Source organism: Lithobates pipiens, unplaced genomic scaffold (genome assembly GCF_037356315.1).
Source record: "Lithobates pipiens isolate NorthernLeopardFrog02 unplaced genomic scaffold, aLitPip1_a1.2 Scaffold_8, whole genome shotgun sequence".
In the NCBI taxonomy this organism is placed as follows: domain Eukaryota; kingdom Metazoa; phylum Chordata; class Amphibia; order Anura; family Ranidae; genus Lithobates; species Lithobates pipiens.
Window position 1 is genome coordinate 560,067,408 of NW_027507903.1, and position 23,305 is coordinate 560,090,712.

A 23,305-nucleotide genomic window follows, 5' to 3' on the forward strand; every position below is an offset into this window, starting at 1 on the left:
TGTTCCATTGCTCCCACTGGGCTTGGTGATGGCTGCTCATGTGCCTTCTTAAGGCGGTCGTCCCTAGGTGAGTGTTGGGCTTACTGCGACGAATGCGTTGACCGCAAAGATAGCAGATGGCAACGCTATTGTCAGCAGCGGACACGTTAAAAAAAGCCCACACTGCGGAGCCATGTGCTGGCGTCCTGGGAGCGCCAGATGTGACCGTACATGGTCGATGACTCGCTCCTGATACATTAGCAGTCTGCTTTGTCCCTCCTGTGCAATGTAAGTTAGTCCTGCTTCTCCTCCCTATCTGCTGGTCCATATCTCCCTCTGAACTCCCCTCCTCTTCCTCTCTTGTGGGCACCCACGTGACATCACTAGACATGTCATCATCGGCGTCACCTTCCCCACCGCTATAAGTAGAGATCTCGGAGTAGGCAGCAACACCGGGGACCAACCTCCTCCTTGGACTGATCTGGGTACTGTCGTCAGACTGCTGAGTGGCGGTTCTTGCTACCTCCTCTTCCTGATCCAATGCCAAGAGTGGCTGCGCATCAGAAATGTCTTGATATGGATCGGAAAATAATTCATGTGACTCAAGCGGAAGGTATGTGGTGGTGGTGGTGTTGTTGGTGGTAGTGTCTTTGGGGGTGCACATAGCAGAGAGTGAAGAAGAGGGTGCAGATCGAGAGGATGAGGAGGGTGCAGAAGAGTAAGGTTGAGTGAGCCACTCAACCAAGTCTGGTGCGTCCTTTAAAGTAATTGAACGCACCTTCTGCAACTTCCCACTTTGGCTCAAGCCTGTTGCTCCTGCCCTACCCCTACCACCCCTGCGGAAGGGCCTGCCTCTTCCTCTGCCTGTCATTTTTTAAATGACCCTGTGACAAAACTCTCAGTCCCTATACTGATAAAAGACTGCTGCAGAATAGGGCAGCAGTCAGCAGTAGTGCACCTCAACCCTATATATTGTGGACCTATACCAGTCCTTAAGGAATAGCAGACTGTACCTCACTCAACCCTATGTACTGTAGTACCCTATACCTTACCAGTCCTTATAAGGACCTTTGTGGAACTAGTAGGTTGTGAATGATTAGCAGACTGTACTTCAGTCCCTATACTGATAAAGGACTACTACAGCAGAAGGACAGCAGTCAGCAGTAGTGCACCTCAACCCTATATATTGTGGACCTATACCAGTCCTTAAGGAATAGCAGACTGTACCTCACTCAACCCTATGTACTGTAGTACACTATACCTTACCAGTCCTTATAAGGAACTTTGTGGAACTAGTAGGTTGTGAATGATTAGCAGACTGTACCTCAGTCCCTATACTGATAAAAGACTGCTGCAGTATAGGGCAGCAGTCAGCAGTAGTGCACCTCAACCCTATATATTGTGGACCTATACCAGTCCTTAAGGAATAGGAGACTGTACCTCACTCAACCCTATGTACTGTAGTACACTATACCTTACCAGTCCTTATAAGGACCTTTGTGCAACTAGTAGGTTGTGAATAGCAGACTGTACCTCAGTCCCTATACTGATAAAGGACTGCTGCAGTATAGGGCAGCAGTCAGCAGTAGTGCACCTCAACCCTATATATTGTGGACCTATACCAGTCCTTAAGGAATAGCAGACTGTACCACACTCAACCCTATGTACTGTAGTACACTATACCTTACCAGTCCTTATAAGGACCTTTGTGGAACTAGTAGGTTGTGAATGATTAGCAGACTGTACTTCAGTCCCTATACTGATAAAGGACTACTGCAGCAGAAGGGCAGCAGTCAGCAGTAGTGCACCTCAACCCTATATATTGTGGACCTATACCAGTCCTTAAGGAATAGCAGACTGTACCTCACTCAACCCTATGTACTGTAGTACCCGATACCTTACCAGTCCTTATAAGGACCTTTGTGGAACTAGTAGGTTGTGAATGATTAGCAGACTGTACCTCAGTCTCTATACTGATAAAGGACTGCTGCAGTATAGGGCAGCAGTCAGCAGTAGTGCACCTCAACCCTATATATTGTGGACCTATACCAGTCCTTAAGGAATAGCAGACTGTACCTCACTCAACCCTATGTACTGTAGTACCCTATACCTTACCAGTCCTTATAAGGACCTTTGTGGAACTAGTAGGTTGTGAATGATTAGCAGACTGTTCTTCAGTCCCTATACTGATAAAGGACTACTACAGCAGAAGGACAGCAGTCAGCAGTAGTGCACCTCAACCCTATATGTTGTGGACCTATACCAGTCCTTAAGGAATAGCAGACTGTACCTCACTCAACCCTATGTACTGTAGTACACTATACCTTACCAGTCCTTATAAGGACCTTTGTGCAACTAGTAGGTTGTGAATAGCAGACTGTACCTCAGTCCCTATACTGATAAAGGACTGCTGCAGTATAGGGCAGCAGTCAGCAGTAGTGCACCTCAACCCTATATATTGTGGACCTATACCAGTCCTTAAGGAATAGCAGACTGTACCTCACTCAACCCTATGTACTATAGTACACTATACCTTACCAGTCCTTATAAGGACCTTTGTGCAACTAGTAGGTTGTGAATAGCAGACTGTACCTCAGTCCCTATACTGATAAAGGACTGCTGCAGTATAGGGCAGCAGTCAGCAGTAGTGCACTTCAACCCTATATATTGTGGACCTATACCAGTCCTTAAGGAATAGTAGACTATACCTCACTCAACCCTATGTACTGTAGTACCCTAGACCTTACCAGTCCTTGCTACACACAGTGTCCTGTCGCTTTCTCTACACTGACAAAAGACACTCAGGCTGCTGCAACAATCACTAGCACAGCAGTGCCTCAAACCTATATCCTGAACTATACCGAACACCTATACCATGATATCAGTCCTTAAAAGAACTTTTGTGGACCTAATAGCTAGCGATTTGGGTCGCTGAAGTCTCTTCCTGCTCCACACAGCAACCTCTCCCTATAGCGACAGTAGAAAGAATGTAAAATGGCCGCCGGATCGGGTCTATTTATAAGTTAGGGGGAAAGTCCAAGTGTCCATGTGCTGTAATGTCTCAATTGGCTGTCCTGTACCCCATGATGGATGTGTCATCATAGGTCAAAGTTCTTTTACACAGTAAACACAGAAGTCCGCCGGGCGAACGGCGGAAATAGTCCACCAATCGGGCGGACGGCGAACAGCCGAAATTCGCCGCGAAACGACCGCCGGGCGAACCGTTCGGCCATCCCTAATTACATGCACCTGTTAAACAGGGGCTGAAAAATTGGGCCTTAGGCACTGGTGCCACAACACTGCAACACCTCATAAAAACTCTAGTTGGAGAGCAGGAATGAGCCATGTTGCAAATATTGCATCAAAAATTGTAATTACATGCCCCTGTTAAACAGGGGCTGAAAAATTGGGCCTTAGGCACAGGTGCCACAACACTGCAACACCTCAAAGAAACTCTAGTTGGAGAGCAGGAATGAGCCATGTTGCAAATATTGCATCAAAACTTGTAATTACACACCCCTGTTAAACAGGGGCTGAAAAATTGGGCCTTGGGCACTGGTGCTGGTGCCACGACACTGCAACCTCTCCCAGATACTCTAGTTGGAGCGCAGGAATGAGCCCTGCTGCAAAGCATTGCATCAAAAATTGTAATTACATGCCCCTATTAAACAGGGGCTGAAAAATTGGGCCTTGGGCACTGGTGCTGGTGCCACGACACTGCAACCTCTCCCAGATACTCTAGTTGGAGTGCAGGAATGAGCCCTGCTGCAAAGCATTGCATCAAAAATTTTAATTACATGCCCCTAATAAACAGGGGCTGGAAAATTGGGCTGTAGGCACTGGTGCTGGTGCCACGACACTGCAACCTCTCCCAGATACTCTAGTTGGAGAGCAGGAATGAGCCCTGCTGCAAAGCATTGCATCAAAAATTGTAATTACATGCCTCTGTTAAACAGGGGCTGAAAAATTGGGCATTAGGCACTGGTGCTGGTGCCACGACACTGCAACCTCTCCCAGATACTCTATTTGGAGTGCAGGAATGAGCCCTGCTGCAAAGCATTGCATCAAAAATACTAATTACATGCCCCTGTTTAACAGGGGCTGAAAAATTGGGCCTTAGCCACTGGTGGCGGTGCACAGAACCGAAAATGTTCTTCCAAGCTACCAGCAGGATCATTGAGGAAGAAGAGGATGGTCAGTCAACATAACAGGATAGACACTCAGCATCAGCATAAGCAGTCTTGAAGGGATGTGACATTTCAAAAAATATTATTCGGTTACATCAGCTTCAGGTGCATGGTAGCTGGTGGTGATCCAAGACTGATTCATCTTTATGAAGGTCAGTTGATCAACCGAGTCGGTGGACATGCACACCCTATGATTAGTTACAAAGCCTCCAGCAGCACTGAATGTGCGTTCCGAAAGAACGCTGGATGCAGGACAGGCCAGTAGCTTAATTGCATAATGTACAAGCTCCGGCCAGTGATCCATCCTCAAGACCCAGTAACCCAGAGGATTTTCGGTGGGAAAGGTGTCCAAGTCTGACCTTGCCCCTAGGTATTCCTGCACCATGTAAATCAGAAGCTGATGGTTGCTGGAACCGATCATACCTTTGGGCTGCGGACTAAAAAATTGTCTGTATGCATCAGTCAGAAGGCCACCTTCTCCACCACTCCTTCTGTGACTGACCGAAGCCTCAGCAACACGTTGTCCAGGACTAGGAGTTTGTAACCTCCCAGTCTCTGGGAACGCGTTGCACAGGTCTTTCTGCCAGGCCTCCAAGAGATGTCTCTTCCTCTGCTACCTCTGCGATGGCAAGCTAAGGTCCACAACCTTACCTTTGTACCGTGGATAAAGGAGAGTTGCCAGCCAGTAATGATCCCTCTCCTTGATCCAAAGAATGCGAGGATCCTTTCTCAAGCTTTGCTGGATCAGGGAGGCCATGCAGCATAGGCTAGCCGAGGCATTCGGTCCGGATTCCTCTGGGTCACTAAGGACGACATGATCTGGAGCCACCTCCTCCCAGCCACATACAAGTCCATGGGTTTCTTGGGACTGTAAATCATCCCTAAAAGACTGCTGATGCTGAGTGCCAGGCTCCACTTCAATGCTGACACAATCCTCCTCCTCCTCTTCCTGTGTGATCGGCGGGACAGCAGGAACACTGTCTGGATAAAGGGGTCCTTGAGACTCAAGGAAGTCCTCCTCTTCCTGCCTCTGTTCTGCTTCAAGTGCCCTGTCCATTATTCCACGCAGCGTATGCTCCAACAGGTGGACAAGAGGTACAGTCACTGCTCACCATCCTCGTGGCCTCTTCAAATGGTGACAGGACAGTTCATGCATCCCTGATCATGCCCCACTGGCTTGGTAAAAAAAAACAGAGCTCCCCTCTGTCCTGGTGCTGTAGTTGCACAGATACTCATTGATGGCCCTCTACTGTGTGTGCAGTCGCTGCAGCATGGCTAACGTAGACTTCCATCTGGTGGGCATGTCACAGATAAGGCGGTTCTTGGACAGGTTCAATTCCTTTTGGAGCTCAGCCAGCCGAGCACTGGCATTATATTACCGGCGGAAATGAACACAGACTTTCCTGGCCTGCCTCAGGACATCCTGTAAGCCTGAGTACCTGCCCAAGAACTGCTGCATCACCAAGTTAAGGACGTCAGCCACACAGGGCACATGGGTCAGTTGTCCCTGTCGGAGGGCGGAGAGGAGGTTGGTGTCATTGTCGCAAACCACCATTCCTGGCTTAAGCTGGTGTGGCGTCAACCACTTCTGAGCCTGCCCCTGCAGAGCTAACAAAATATCTGCCAAAGTGTGCCTCCTGTCCCCTAAGCACACCAGTGCAAGCATCTTTTGGCATCTTTTTTGCCTGCGTACTTGCATAGCCCCTTGAACGCCTACGGAGCACTGCTGGTTCCCGGGACAAAGCTTAGGAAGAGGCCATGGAGGAAGAAGAATAGGAGGGGGTGGAGGAGAGAGGTGTGTCACAACCAGTAGTAGCATTTTGGAGGTGTGGTGGCGGAACAACCTCCAACACTACTGCACCTTGTCCTGCATCCTTCCCAGCTGCCATAAGAGTGACCCAATGCACTGTTAAAGATAGGTAACGTCCCTGTCAATGCCTGTTGGACCATGAGTCAGCGGTAATATGCACCTTACCGCTGACCGCCCTGTTCAGCGAGGCATGGACATTTCCGGAATCGCCTTCCGTGAGAAAAAGTGGCGTTTGGGGACCCGCCACTGAGGAACCGCACATTGCACAAACTCATGGAAGGGGGCCGAGTCTACCAACTGAAAAGGCAGCAGTTGAAGTGCTAGCAATTTAGTCAAGCTAGCATTAAACCGCTGGGCATGTGGATGGCTGGGAGTGAACTTCTTTCGATGGTCCAGCAGCTGGGGCAGGGAAATTTGCCTGCTACAATCGGACGTGGATGTACTGCTAGCAGAGTGCCCGCAAGTACTTGGCTGTGACACACCTAATTCTATACCTTCATTCCTCTCAGTGCAGGTTTCAGAGAGGACTGAAGGTATAGTGGGGTTGGAGATCCCAGCTGATGAGGAGCAAGGAGAGGTCCGCTTTGTTCTTTGGTGTGGGTCTTTAAGGTACGCTTGAGCTGCATGGTAGGTCAACATATGTCTGGTCAAGCATGTGGTACCCAAGCGGCTGATGTTTTGGCCACGTGAGATACGCTTGAGACATATGTTGCAAATAGCAGTGGTGCAATCTGATGCACTCGTCTCAAAAAAGGCCCTCACCAAAGAACTTTTGGAATAACGCGCAGAGGCAGCGCCCTGCACAGGCGGAGCTCTGCGGTGTGATTCAGTTGGTGTGCTGCCCTTAAGCTGGCCCCCGGAGGGCATCCTGCCTCGTTGGAGATGTGCTTCCTCCTCCTCCTCCTCCTCTCTCCTGTCAGGCACCCACATGGAGTCAGTAACCTCATCAACCCCTCCCTCTTTATCACTGGAGCAAACCTGGCAGTATACTGCAGCTGGTGGAACATGACTGCCAGATTGCTGTCCTTCTTGAGCATCCCCTCTCTCTGGGCTCACGCTACTGCCTTCCTCTAGCGGGGTATTATCATCAGAGCCTTCCAAACGCTGGGCATCCTCCATGTACCCAACACTGTGCTCAAACAGTTCGTGGGACTCCTCAGGACATGGTGGGTCTAGGGAAGGAATGACTGATTACATTGAGACGAGGGAAGAGGACGCGTTAGCAGCTGCTTTGCCAGTACCCTGAGCCTGGGTGAGAGAGGATGAGGAGGATGAGGAGGGCTTGGTCATCCACTCTACCAAGTTTTCGGCATGTTGCGGCTCAACACGTTCAGCTGCCAAAAATAAGGACAAGCGTGTCCCATGGCTACGTGCTGATGATGCACCGTGTCCATGACCAGCACTGTTGCCTCTAGACACAGAGCCTGCTTGCCCTCTTTTATTGGCCCGTGACTGTCTGCCTCTCCTTGTTGGCCTTCCAGACTGTCAGGGTTTCTCCCACACGGAAAGGATGTGGAGCATTGCCTTAGGAACGCAGCACAGTGGAGTCAGCGCTCCATGAGTCCAGCTACTTGGAATGCCTACTCTAAGATATGGCAAGAATGGTTGGCTTGCTTGCACAGGCTGGAGATCGCCCCCGAGGGTCGAGAGGTGGCCCAAGCAGTCCTCTATTTTATTAGTATGGGATTAGAGAGGGGTATCTCAGCAGCTGCCATTGATCGAAAAAGTAAACTATATATCAGTGTTTCTCAACTCCAGTCCTCAAGGCACACCAACAGGTCATGTTTTCAGGATTTCCACTATTTTGTACAGGTGATTTGATGTTTTCACTGCCTTAGTAATTACCACAGCCATTTCATCTGAAGGGAAATCCTGAAAACATGACCTGTTGGTGCCTCTTGAGGACTGGAGTTGAGAAACACTGCTATATATAACCATTTTCCAAAATTCGAATTAGAATAGATTAGAAAATAATATAAAAGAATAAACTAGAAAAACAATAGAACAGAATAGAAGAAAATATAATTTATATTATATTTTATTCTATTTTGTTCTATTGTTTTTCTAGTCTATTCTTTTCTATTATTTTCTATTCAAATCTTTTATATTGTAATTCAGATTTATTCTATACGAAATTCGAACTTCTGAAGCCATCTTCCGAAATTAGAATTTCGTATAGAATGAATTAGAATTTGAATAGAAAATATTACAATAGAATAGAAAAGAATAGCATAGAAAAACAACAGAACAGACTAAAAAAAATATATTATATATAAATAGTTTTTTTTTATTCCTTTCTATTGTTTTTCTTTGCTATATTTTTATATATTCTTTTATATTATTTTCTATTTTATTCTAATCTTTTCTTTTCAAATTCATTCTATACAAAATTTGAATTTCGGAAGATGGCTTCTTCGTATAGAATGAATTTGAATATATATATATCTATATATACAAAGACATGCAGGTAGGTTAATTGGCTTCTGTCCAAAATTGGCCCTAGTATATGAATGGGGACCTTGGATTGTAGGCTCCTTGATGGTAGGGACTGATGTGAGTGTGCAATGTACAAGGATAGGGACACTTACAGACACTCACTCAGGTTGAACTGGATGGACTGGTGTCTTTATTCAACCTTACTAATTATGAAACTACTACTAACTATAGATAGATAGATAGATAGATAGATAGATAGATAGAACCATTTTACGAAAATTCTAATTTCATATAGAATGAAATCGAATAGAATAGAAAATAATAAAAAAAATAAACTATAAAAACAATAGAACAGAATAGCATAAAATATAATATATATTATATTTTTTTCTATTCTTTTCTATTCTGTTCTACTCTTTTCTATTCAAATTTGATTTCAGTCTATACGAAATTCCAATTTCAGAAGATGGCTATATATATATACATACATACATATATACATATATATATACATATATATATATATATACATATATATATATATATATATATATATATATATATATATATATATATATATATATATATATATATATATATATATATATATTTTTTTTTTTTTTTTTCTATTCTGTTCCATTATTTTTATGTTATTCTTTTCTATTCTATTCTAAACTTTTCTATTCAAATTCATTCTAAATACGAAATTCAACTTTCGGAAGATGCCATATACATATGGCTTACATATATATATAAAACCATCTTCCGAAATTCAAATTTGGTACAGAATTTATTTGAATTTGAATAGAAAAGATTAGAAAAGAATAGAAAATAATAGAAAAGAATAGCATAGAAAAACAATAGAATAGAATAGAAAAAAAATATAATATATTCTATTCAAATCCAAATTAATTCTGTACCAAATTTGAATATATTATATTTTTTCTATTCTGTTCTATTGTTTTTCTATGCTATTCTTTTCTATTATTTCCTGTTCTATTCAAATTTTTTCTATTGGAATTCAATTTCATTCTATACGAAATTCAAATTTCAAAAGATGTTACATATATATATAGATATATCTATATCTATCTATCTATCTATCTATCTATCTATCTATCTATCTATCTATATATATATCTATATATATATCTATATATATATATATATATATATATATATATATATATATATAAAATGTATATTTAGTTTATGTTTTCAAAATCGGACACATTTTTTCGAAGGGGGTAGAATTATTTGGAATTTGACTGTTTTTTTCGAATGCGGTCGATTTTTTTCTAATTCGAATACGAAATGAAACAAATCCCAAAAATGAATATAACAAATGCAATGAATTTAACTTAATTAATTTAGTTAAATAATGAAACAAAACAATTTTTTTTCATCCTGCACATGTCTACAGTAGGCAGTTGGGCATGCCCAGACAGGAAGCTCTGGTCAGATGGATTGGGGTTCCTGGCATGCTGTGGAACAGGGAGCTGTCAGAAATACATAGGTTCCTCCGTTTGGACAGGGCACCAGACATTTTGGTGCTACATTTGGGGGTGAACGACATCAGAGTCAGGTCTATGAGGGATCTCATATGGTACGTAAAATGTGATTTTTTACATTTACGTTCTGCTCATCCTGGGATTGTCATTGTTTGGTCAGATATGGTGGGCAGGACATCGTGGAAATGAGCTTGGTCAGCTTAAAAGGTGGACATGGCCCGAGTCAAAGTAAACAAGGAAGTGAGCGGATTCGTGATTAGGAACGGGGATGTGGCTATACGTCATAGAGAGCTGGAGATGGATACATGAAGGTATCTTAGGAGTGATGGGGTGCATCTTAATGATGTGGGAACCGATCTGTGGGCACTAGATTTACAGGAAGGCATACAGCGAGGACTGAGGGTGTGGAGCTGCACACAAGGGTAAGGTGTTACCCCTTTCATGCTGTAACAGTGTTAGGTCTTTGGAGGTGGAGAAGATGGATGTTATATGTATATGTATATAACATGGTTGGTACCCATCTATGGTATGGGGTTTTCTGGTACCTTCAGGTTAACAAGGGGTTAACCAGGAAGGGGTAAAAGGTAGGTCACTGTGAAGGTTGGGTACCGTCTCTGAGTCAGGGGGCAGAGGCCTAAAGTATAAAGAAGTTGTTCGCAGTGACCAGTGGTGTGTTGTTTCCCTCAAAGACCCCAAAAAAGTGCATAGAAAGTTTATTAATGGTTATTTAAAAATGTTATTTATTTAATTTTATGGTAATTGTTAATAAAAAAGCCATCAAGGCCATTTACTCCAATTCTTGTCACGTCATTTGCGGGGGGATTTGGAAGGGTTAGAGTTTATGTATAATGAGCGGGGGTCATGTGACTGGGGTTAGGTCCTTCAGATGTTAAGCAAATTGCAGAATAGATAAAGGAAACCTAAGAGACCAAGATCATTATTGAACATAAAACTAAAAACTACTATTTAGGGTAATCAATCGTCAGCCTTAATTCTGACATCAAACACAGGTTCAGCTTGGAACTCAAGATATCTGCTAAGAATGTAACAGCGTGGAGTCTGTATGGTTTCTGTATGTGAGGAATCTGGAGAGACAGGATACCCAGTGCAAAAGTATTGGTGAGTAAGGTAGATTTGTGAATCCAATTATTATTGAAATATAGATTCATTTTTTGTTTTTCAGCACATATCGCTTTATTGACATATTATTATATCACATATCACTTTCTTCACGGATGTTAAAGAGATATTGCAAGCACAGCACAGACACTTTATTGCACATTATGTGTTTGCATATGGTGCTAGTTTAATGTTTTTAGTGTTTTATGATTTACATATAAGGAATTATTACCACACATTTACTTCCAATGCTAATTTACACATAATAAAGTTTTTTCTCAGCACACTAAGTTGAGGTGTATTTCACCACTTCAGCCCCGGAAGAATTTACCCATTTCCTGACCAGAGCACTTTTGCGCTTCGGCACTGCGTCGCTTTAACTGACAATTGTGTGGTCATGCAACGTGGCTCCCAAACAAAATTGAGTTTTTTTTTAGCACAAATAGAGCTTTCTTTTCGTGGCATTTGATCACCTCTGTGGTTTTTATTTTTTGCGCTATAAACAAAAAAAGAGCGACAATTGTGAAAAAAAAAACATTATTTTTTACATTTTGCTAGAATAAATATCCCCCAAAAATATATATAAAAAAAATGTTTCCTCAGTTTAGGCCGATGCGTATTCTTCTACATAATTTTGGTTAAAAAAAAATCGCTAAAAGAGTTAATTGATTGGTTTGCGCAAAAGTTATAGTGTTTACTTACACTATACACTATGTGTACTTTTATGGCAATTTTTTTTTACTAGTAATGGCGGCGATCAGTGATTTTCATCATGACTGCGACATTATGGTGGACACATCGGACATTTTTGACACATTTTTGGGACCATTGTCATTTATACAACAACCAGTGTTAGTGCAAATGCATTGATTCCTGTGTAAATGACACTGGCAGTGAAGGGGTTAACCACTAGGGGGCAGTGTAAGGGTTAAGTGTGTCCTGGGGAGTGTTTCTAACTGTGGGAAGTATGGCTACATGTGTAACGTCACTGATCTCTACTTCCGATCACAGGGAGCAGAGATCAGTAACACTGTCACTAGGCAGAACGGGTAGATGCTTGTTTACATTAGCATCTCCCCATTCTTCCTCTCCGTGAGGAGATCGAGTCATACCCGTGACCCGACTCACGAAGCTTTCCGCCTCTTAAAGGGCCACGTACAGGTACGTTAGTTTGCCCGTACGAGCCCTTCTGCCCATGTATATCAGCATGAGGCGGTCAGCAAGCGATTAAAGGGACACACACCACTAAAAAGAAGCAAGCCACACCCATTTCCTTCATACTATTAATTTTTGACTCAATCAAGGTGGTAGTTTCAGTGGGGGCAGCAGCCTAATAACACCATCTTATCACATCATCCATAGCGTGCAACAAATTCCTTTTTTGTCTGATATCAATAGCACATTGCTATAGCAGCGATAAGTATAACTATATATCGGGCTATATATGGGGCCTAGGAAATTAAAACTTGAAATTGGATTCCCTATTTTGCTTTTACAAATATTATATACATTTTGAGGTAATAATTTTTGAATCTCAAAGAATATCTTGGTATGTATTGCATATTGCATAATAATTCTCCCTCTCATTTCTGAATCATTCATACCATTAAATCATAATAGTTTCCCATTTTTTTAGTGTTACAACAATACTTAGATTTGATAAAATGTTTTTTACAAAAGTTCATTCTTTCATATGGTATGATGCACTGTGGATAAGTAAAGTGTTTGAAAACTATAATTGTTTCCTTATTCCACTGGGTTTTCAGGAGGACTTTGATCTGTTTTATTCTGAATCAGCTCATAGCCCATCAGAATAAATTAAGTTCCCACTAATTTGACTTTTCTCTGGATTTTTCCATTTGCAGAAAAGTTACAGAGAAGTTTCACTCTGTTACAGCTATGTGGGGCGCAAACTCAGTTTGTTAGCAGTTCTATGTGGACTGGCAAAATGAGATTAGCTGATATTATGATGAGCATACAAAAAAGTTTTTTTCATATTGGGCTAGAGATATATTGATGCATATAATTTGGATTTCTCAAGTGATAAAACTGGTTGGTATTTGATACAGTAGATCACAATACTCTACTCGTCCGCCTCACAGAAGTAGCCGGAGTCCAAGACATAGATCTCCATTGGTTCGCGTCCTTCCTAGGAAATCGGTCACAGACAGTGAAACTAGGAAAATTCCTCTCCGAAACTCGGGCAGTCACCTGCGGAGTCCCTCAAGGCTCTCCATTGTCACCCGTTCTCTTCAACATTTACATTCGCCCACTCCTTCAAATCATCAGATGCTCAGATCTCTGCTTCCACTCTTACGCTGACGACACACAACTTTATTTCCGGATCAATGGAAAAAAAGATCACCAACAACAACTTGAAAACTGCCTCAAATCAATAGAGGACTGGATGACCACCAACTCCCTCCAGCTGAACCAATCAAAGACAGAGTTTCTTATCTTACACCCAAATCATAAGCCCGCAACCAAAACCTCCTGGTCTCCACCAACCATCTTTGGGCAGACTATCTCCCCAAAGACCAAAGCGAAGAGTCTCGGGGTTATTTTAGACGCACAAATGTCAATGGATGCGCAAATAGGATCTGTAGTCAGTCGATCTCACCATCTACTGCGCATGCTTCGCAGACTCATCCCTTTTATCCCAAAGAATGACAAAGCAGTGGTAGTTGGAACAATCATTAATTCAGGACTGGACTACGCAAACTCGCTTTACATAGGATTACCACAATATCAACTTGCGCGATTACAACTGATCCAAAACACGGCGGCAAGGCTGATAACAGGAAAAAAACCCTGGGAATCCATTTCTCCTTCACTGAGGAGCTTACATTGGCTAACCGTAAAAAATCGGATAACGTTCAAGACCCTTTGCCTCACCCACAAATGCGTGCATAGAGAAGCTCCGCAATACCTAATGGAGAAAATAAATCATTACACACCAAACCGCAGTCTTCGATCAGCCAACAAAAACCTCCTCCTCGTGCCCAAAGCCCGGTATAAATCCAAGGGTGATCGGAGATTCGCTGTCCAAGGGCCTCTGCTATGGAATGCTCTACCAATCAACATCCGCCTGGAAGAAAATCACCTGGCTTTTAGGAAAAAACTCAAGACCTTCCTCTTTTAGCAGCTGATCAAAGCTCGCCACAGCGCATAGAGGCGATTCAGTTCGCATTGTGCGCTATATAAGTATTTCATTCATTCATTCATTCATTCATTTGCATATGCTAATGCCTAGCAAACAGAAGATTTGTAATTGGTTTTCATTTAACAATTTTCATATTTTTGAATAAGTTTCAATTTAGAAAGGATTATCTTTTTTACTCAGGTGTTGTTTGAATAGCAAATCTAACTCATTGTTCACTGAATGTGAGGGTCGTCTTGGTTTGTTTAGAGTGAAAATAAAAAAATATATACATTTTTTTTTCTAAAGATGGCCATACATGGATCGGAATTTGGCTGGTTTAGCTGGCTGGTTGTATAGAATTTGATCCAATGACTGAATTCTAGACAACCAGCATGTTGAACCTTTCAAATGTGACCCCTTTCTTCTCTTCCCCCTACTTATCCTCTTCCTCCCTCTCTCCTCCTATCCTTTCTTTTTCCTCAAATGTGATGTTATAAGGAGAGGCTCTAAGGAGCTGTTTTTTCACCCTACAATCGGCTAATCACACAGGTGCCTGGCAAAATCTCTATTTTCTTACTTCTACCAGGCTTCTCCAAATGCCATTATTGCACAAGGGGAGGCTCTGGGGAGCAGTTTTTTTTCCATCCTGCTATGGGCTCATCACACAGGATGTAGTGAAGTGGATGACAAAGCCTATCTCTTCTTACATCTCCCAGGCTCCTCCAATGTCCTTATTGCTTGAGGAGAGGCATTAGAGATAAGTTTTTCTTCTTATGATTCAGATCCCATGGATTGAAAGTGGAACAAACCGGGATCGCTACATGGGACACTCACTATACAAAAGTCTTCATCAAGTAAGAAACATGAAGGACAGGGATGAAACCAGGGCTTTTGATAGAAGAATGCAGATATTTGTTAAAAGGCGCAGCTCACCCTATCATATATTCACCTACCACAAAAACCTGGAGTAGCTTAGTTCTGCCAAATGTTTAAGACCATGGCAGACCCACTGAGACTTATCTTTCCCAACTTTCATCTTACGTTTTTACTAGGGTTCAAGAGTTGGAAGGCAGATGCTCTCTCATGCATGTTTCCAGAAACTCTCGAAACTTGTCCCCCCAGAATTATATCTAGATTCAGCCTGATCTAAGAACAACTCTCAAACAGATTCCTACACAATGCTCAGAATCTGAGATTTCTGCACTCAGAAAACAGGAAGGACTCCTCTGGCACGAAGACAAGATTTTTGTACCTAATGGAGTCAGACTCCGGGTCCTCAAGACCTTCCACGAACATCAGCTTGCGGTCATTTCAGGGTCCACAAGACATCTGAGCCTATCCATCGATCATACTAGTGACTTAAACTGAGGCAAGATTGCCAGGATTATGTGGGTTCCTTTAGAACCTGTCTCCAAAATAAAGGTAGTTGCACTCAAGCTTGGGGCCTGTTCCAAGTTTGGGGCCTGTTTCAGACCACTCTTGGAAGATGCTATCCATGCATTTTATAATGGATTTGCCCCCTCTGAATGGTTTTCCACTATTCTGGTGGTGGTAGACCACCTTTCAACGATGATCCACTTTTTTCCTGTGGTGGGTACTCCCTCTGCCATGTATACAGCACATGTTTTATCAAGAAGATCATAGGACTACATGGCTTGCCAAACAGCACTGTCTCAGACAGAGGGGTGCAATTCACCTCTAGGTTCTGGAAGGCTCTTTGCAAAGCTTTGAACATTAACATTTGCTTGTCATCTGCTTATCATCCATAGAGTAATGGCCAGACAGAAAGTACAAACTTTGGAGCAATATCTCCATTGCTTTTCTACGTTCTCTCAAGATAACCTGATAGCTTTGCTTCCTTGTGCCAAATTTACATACAATAATTCGGTATATGCTACCACCAATCAATCTCCTTTCTGGACAAATTACGCATTCCATCCCTCATTCCTGCCCAATACGGTACCTGAAGCATTGCTACCTGTGGTACAGAACAGCTTAACTTTCATCCATGAAAATTAACAGATTCTCCAGGATACCATATGAAGGGCACAGAAAGATTAGAAAGAAATATTAGGACAAAAAGAAGAAAAGGAGTCCAGTTCTGAAGGGTGGAGACAAGGTGTGGCTCTCTACAGTGAACCTTAAATTGCCCTGCCCTGGGTCCAAGATTCATTGGCCCCTTTGTAATCAAAAAGGAAATTAACCCTGTGGCCTTCGAAATGTCCCTGCCGAGCTCCTATTCACCCAGTTCTTCCAGTTTCTTTGCTCAAGCCAGCCACTTCTGGTACCTTTTCTGGAAGAGAGGATCCACCTCCTCCTCCAATCACAGTGGATCAAAAAACAGAGTTTGAGGTGTCCTGGACTGCCAAAATAGGGGAAGACAGGTACAATACTTCATAAAGTGGAAACCTGAGGAAAGCTCATGGGAACCTGCAACTCACGTACATGCCTCTAAACTTCTGCGTGAATTTTTCAGCAGGTACACAGAGAAGCAAGCACATCTGGGCATCTGGAGGCTGCTCATTGGGCGGGGGGGGGGGGGGGGCACTGCCAGAAAATGGTTTGCAAAAGAACTGGCACATCTGCCAGCTCTGAACAAAATCGCAGATTACAGGCAGGTAGGCTTTGCCAGTGCGAATGCGCATGTGCACACGGCTGCAAACATTGATACACAACTGCACAAAATGCATGACAGATCTTGCCGTCCAGTGACCTATTTAATGTCAACAGTGAGGGCCATACGTTGCTGAATGATCTTCAGCCTCCTGTGTATTCCTGTGTTCCTGTGTTCTGCTTCTGCTATTATTTGGTTCAATGTTACCGACCCATGTTGCCTTTGACCTGTCTTGTCTCCATTCCTGGCTCCTGATTCTTGGCTTGTTTTACTGACTTTTTTCCTGCTTGTTAACCAGTCTATGACCTCTGCTCACCTTACTGACTCCGCTACTGTCTAACTTCCAGTGTAAGCCCCCAGCTTGTTCCTGATTCTGCTTTCTGTCTCTGCTCCTGGTTGACACTCTGTGTATACCTACTGGCTTGACTCCTGACTCTGCTTCCGGCTCTCCATACTATCAAGTACCACCTGGTACCGCAGACACTCCTGCCCTGCAGTGCATCCTGCTCATCTGGCTCCCATCCAATGTACATTACTGGCATCCCCTGCTTCTTTGGGCATATAATTCCCTGTCATCACCTTCAGATTTGCTCTACGCTCAGCCGCAAGAGAACCCCTCTCAGCATTCCCGCCTCTGACCAGGTATGTGACAAGATGGCAGTGATGAGGCACGGTGATGCCATCCATGCCTCCCAGATGCAGTTCGAGCCGGGGCCGAAGCACGTAATTCATTTTTTTTCTAAGCAAAAGCATTATTTTGAAATTGCCTTTGCAGGCGAATTGGCTTTGCAGGATGAACACATTTCAATACACTGGGCCTTCAATTTAAATGGAAGGTCTGTTTTAAGAAAAAGGTCTGGGAAGAAATAATAATTGCAACCAGTAACAATTAGCAAATATGTGTATTAAACCTTCTGCACTGATGCATATAATAAATTATGAGAAAATTATATTGCACAATTGTGAAACAAACCAGCAGCTATAAATAAATCTAAACCCCTAAGTGGTATAACAAAAAATTATTTGAGTGCTAATTCAATAATATAGAATATTCATTAGTGTGAAAAATCATGCACAATAAATCATTCAATAAATATTGTGATTAAATAAAGTCCTCAAAACAATACATGAAAGTATTTTTAACCCAAATTAATTTCAAACAAAATAAATTCAAATTAAGCAATCCAATGGTGTAATGGCTAAAAAAATCCCATCACTAGTGTATAAATATATTTCATCTAAGATTAGCACTGCCACTAATACAGGAAAACACACTTACCAGAAGTATGTGCTTGTCTCACTACAAGATTAGAGAAATACAGCTTGTATTAATTCCAAAGATCTTCCAAACAAGGGCAGTCCACTTAAAGGTTTCAGTTAGTGGAATAGTGCCCTAAGCACCAGATAAAGGCAAGCAAACAGCCACATCTGGGCCCTAGGCTGCATTTTGGAGACCACTGGTGTAGTATCTTAAATATCCAGATTTATTTGACAAAGGTAATCAATGTACTTACGAATGCAGTTTAAGCATAAGCTTAAAATCATGCAGACAACAAATGTGGGGGGGGGGGGGGTTGGGTTCTGCTCAACACTCCATTTGGGTCCACTCCTGAACTAAACTGCTGGGAGTGCTCGCAAGGACAGAGCTCATACCAGCTCCAATGGTACAAGAGACAAGAAAGGTCCCCATCTCCATAATTAAGCCTTGGAGAGAGTGAAACGTGTTGGACACATGGCTGGCGCTTGGGCTGAGACTGCCATTCCACTTATCTACAGGGTCTACTGATGTGTGGTGCATAGGATCTTTTTTGTCTTTTAAAATCAATTATATAGATATGTTGGCAAAGACATACAAAGTAGTCACCAGCTGCCCCAGTCCTTCCCAGCTTACAGAAACAACAAAAATGACAGGACGCAATTCCTTCTCACTCCCAGGATTAGGCTCTCCCCCTACATGTTTCATCCATTCTGACCTCATCAAGGGGGAAGAGGGGGATGCCTGTTTTTTTTTTTTACTTAAACAGCTTTTGTGTGTACCTTGATTACTAGTGTCAAATAAATTTAAGTGCACTGGACCTGTTTGGAAGATCTTTGGAATGAATAAAAACTGTTTGACTGATCAGGTAGTGAGATGCACTTCTGGTAAGTGTGTTTTCCTGTATTAGTGGCGGTGATCACCTTGGATCAAAGAATTTCTACACTTGGAACGATAATACTGGTGATGGGAATTGTTTAGTCATTACACCGTTGGATTGCTTCATTTGAACTTATTTCAGTTGAAATTAATACTGGTTAAATATATTTTCATGTATTGCTTGGAGGACTTTATTTGACTAGAGTGCTCAAGTGTCAGATACTGTTTACTCTTAGCACCCTATTATGTATGTATAGACACAAAAAGGCATATCACATAATTTGCAGCAATTCTTCAAGTACAGCTCCAAAAGAACACAGCATCACAATGATATCCAATAACAGGTGATATTTGTACTCCCAATAGCATACAATGGCAATTGCAAATGCAATATGAAAGTCCCACTGCTCCCAGTCCATGAGTTTCTGCATTCATCTCTCGCAGGCTTTCTTCTTTTGCAACACAACTTGCTTTTCACTGTCCTTCCAGTGTAGAGGCACACACTGAGCAAAAATGCCTCCTCTGCCTCACTCTATTAGTATCTTGGGTCTGGTACTTGTTGGTTACTTTGATATCCCACAGATCTACATGTAAAATATAGTTATTTTCCTCTAGTAAATAGGGATTGATTATTCTCAAAGATTTTATAGGAACTGTACTCAAACATGGAAAAGTCAGTACTGTAAATTTCCAAAAGTTGTCTGTACAATTTGGGAGGCAGCGTTTCCAAGTATTGTTTCGTGATTTCCTCATTAGTACGACTATCATTTGAATGATGCTTCACAGCGGGGTATTTCAGATCCTTTGGTGCCCCAATAGTCTTCAAAACAAAATCAGCATCCCGAGTAATGCTTTCAATCTTCCCAATAATGTCATACTGGATGTTGCATGGATCACACAGTTGGAACATTGGCTTCCAGTGAGAGTCTCTGTAATAAGGCTCTTCTTGAACTATAAATTGGACAAATTCTGGAAAGGTAATATGTTCTGTAGAATTGACATTAATTGCAAGTGTTTTTCTTATTTTATTAGCAAAAAAGGTACTGTAGTAATGATCATCATCATGTAGAAACTTATCTCTGTAGGCTGAAACCAGCCTCTTGAAAGGATCTCTAACAAACATGACTTTGGTGTAATTGCCAAGAAACTTTTTTTGACTGGCTGGGGAATAAGAGCTTAATTTCCGCAGTAAAGGTGAACTATGGATGTCATAATGTTTAAGCTCATGTAGTGAAAGCCGCAGAGAGCGATGGAGAAGAAGAAGGATCCTCTTCCAGTTGGAGCAGCCCACCTTTGGAACCTCACAATAGATAAATTTATGGCTGTGTTCAACATACAACTGTGCACTAAGTTTTTTGTCCAGTTTATGGGGAATGTTGGTGAAATTATTCCTTTCGCAAACAAACTTCGCAACAGATTGTCTGTGTTTATAAATCACTTTCAATGGTGTCGGGTCTACAAAAGAAAAACATAACATCAGAAATTACACATTGTAAAAGACTTATATTTGATTTGTAGATTTTTTTTACCAATATTAAACACACTTGGTAGATAAACCATGTAAGTTATCATCAGCATCATTTGTTTAACCTCAGCTTACGTTAGCTGGAAAAGTAAAATGATTTTAAACTGCATTTAATTCTGAACTCCAGCCAAATATAAAAGACATAATTGGATGTGACACTGTGCTTAACCCCTTCCGGACCATCTACCGTTGTTATACATTGGTATTTTGAAGGAGGATATCGTTGTTATGGCAGCAGCTACATACCATAACCCAGGTATCCTCATCTTCAGCAAGTGGTCCGGTTTAAGATAAAAATGATCTCTGCAGCAGATTCACCGCAAGATCCCTTTTATTGGTGGCAGGAGAGGGCCCCCCTCCCGCCGTGAACCGATCCCCTCCGCCACTTACCAGAGCCGATGACAGTGGTGGAGGCGATCGAGTCTGTCTCCTTGCTGGGTATGGAGATGAGTGAGGGGAAGATGGCTCCCACCCGTCTCCATATAACTGCAGGGCGGAAGCGATGTCAAAACGTCCCTTCTGCCCATAGCTCTTTTTTTTTTCTTTTTTTTAAATGACATTTTTTTTTTATTGCATTTTAATGTAAATATGAGATCTGAGGTCTTTTTGACTCCAGATCTCATATTTAAGAGGTCCTGCCATGTTTTTTTCTATTACAAGGGATGTTTTCAAAGAGTCCTGTATTTCACCTGAAGTCATTTGTGGGCTTTTCTTTGCATCCCAAAAAATTTCCTAACAGTTGTGGCTAAAATTTGAGTTGGTCTACTTGACCGTGGTTTGATTTCAACAGAACCCCTCATTTTCCAATTCTTGATTAGAGTTTGAACGCTGCTGATTGGCATTATCAATTTCTTGGATATTTTTTTTATATCCCTTTCCTGTTTTATACAGTTCAACTACCTTTTCCCGCAGATCCATTGACAATTCCTTTGCTTTCCCCATGACTCAGAATCCAGAAATGTCAGTGCAGCACTGGGCGAAGGATACAAGAGTCTGTCAGGAGTCCAGAAACTCATTGACCATTTATACACACACACACACACTAATTACAAGCAAGCAGATCACAGGTGAGGATGGTTACCTTTAATAGCCATTCAAACCCCTTTGTGTCAACTTGTATGCATCTTATCAGGCCAAAATCATCAGGGTATGCAAACTTGTGAGCAGTTGATTGATAATAAATGGCTTCAGCCAAATACTAACCACGAGTGAAAGAAACATTTTTGTGTTATCATACATTTTCTCTGGAAAATTGCCAATAAATCATACATTCTGCCAGGGTATATAAACTTGTGAGCACAACTGTATATATATATATATATATATATATATATATATATATATATATATATATATGTATATATATATATATATATATATATATATATATATATATATATATATATATATATATATATATTACTCATACATATAAACATACACAAGCACAAGCATGCATGCTTGAACTTTGGGATGCACACTCTAATACAATAGGCTGTGCACACCTATGGGGGGGGGGGGGGGTGGTCACCTAAAACCTTGCTTTTCCATTGTCTGTGTGGGTGCCAAACCATACAACAGGTTACTGGGATTAAATGACACAAGAGTTTGCCTCTACATTACCTTCCTCCTGGTGCCATTTTCAGTATGTGCCCAACTCCCTATGACAGGTTGTGGGATTAAAGTGTATTACCCCTTTTGCAGCCAAATTGGGATAACAACTACTTTATATTTGTTACATGTTCCCATTCACTCTAGAATAACCATTCAAGTGGGAATGGCCATAGATGGATTTAAATTCGGCCAGTCATTGCTGAACCAGCCGCATTTTCATCCATCTTTGGCCAGCCTAAAAAAAAGTAAAAAAAAATTGTAATCACCCTTCTGCATTGTTAATGAGGTATAGCTCACTCTGCGGGGGGACAAGACACTTAGAGACTGTCCAGAAATTCTCAGAATCCACCATTACACCTTCTTAGAAGCCTCCTAAAGTTAAGAAATATTTTTTATCACATTTTGTTTTTTTAGGTATGCTGTGTGAATGGGAATACCTAATAAATATATGGTGGGGTTTTCTCATATTTTACTGCAAAAGTGGAAATACACACAAGAGATGGTCTATGTACTACATTCTACGGAAACATCAGAGCCCCACCCCTCTGCTGAATGCCCAAAACATAAATCATAATATGACAGCAATAGAAATAGGGGGAGAATATAAGGGGGGGGGGGGGGGGTCAGTAACTTCAACACACCAGCAGCTTGCAATAACACCAGGTTTGACAGTTTGGGTCAAACCCTTAAATAAGTTTCCTACCTCATCATGAGTTCATTCATACCCACGGTTTCAGCCCTGAGGAAGGGGGAGGCATTTCCCACGAAACGCAGTGGCTTAAAGTGGTTGTAAACCCTTACAAACCACTTTGACCTACAGGTAAGCCTAGATTAAGGCTTACCTGTAGGTCCAAGAAATATCTCCTAAACCTACACGGTTTAGGAGATATATGCCAAAAGACAGGCACCGCTGTCTACGGTGCATGCGCCATAGACAGCAGCGTGCAGGCGCACTGAGCGCACCGCTGTCAACGGCGATATGCCACGAGTGGCGGCTCCCGTGCGCATGCGCGGGTGTGACGTCATCGCGGCTTCGCCAAATGACAGCGTCGGAGCAGCGAGACCCACCGAGAAGATGGATGCTCCGGACTACAGGGGACAGCGGTGACATCGCTGGCTCCTGTGTCAGGTAAGTGACACATAATGGACTACTATGCGTTGCATAGTAGTCCATTATGCTTTACCTTTGCAGGGAATCAAAGAGGAAGTAAACTCATCAGGGTTTACTTCCTCT

At 42.3% G+C, this 23,305-nt stretch overlaps 1 protein-coding gene across 1 annotated transcript in view; it reads right to left on the minus strand.

The window, feature by feature from the left end:
* Window positions 1–13,746: 13,746 nt before the first annotated feature.
* Window positions 13,747–23,305, minus strand: part of LOC143960972 (carbohydrate sulfotransferase 9-like) — an 89,398-nt gene continuing 79,839 nt past the window's right edge. Inside the window, exon 3 of the mRNA XM_077470047.1 lies at window positions 13,747–20,387. Within this exon, the coding sequence (XP_077326173.1) occupies window positions 19,534–20,387 (854 nt within the window). The 3' untranslated portion in view covers window positions 13,747–19,533. The remainder of the gene's footprint in view (window positions 20,388–23,305) is intronic.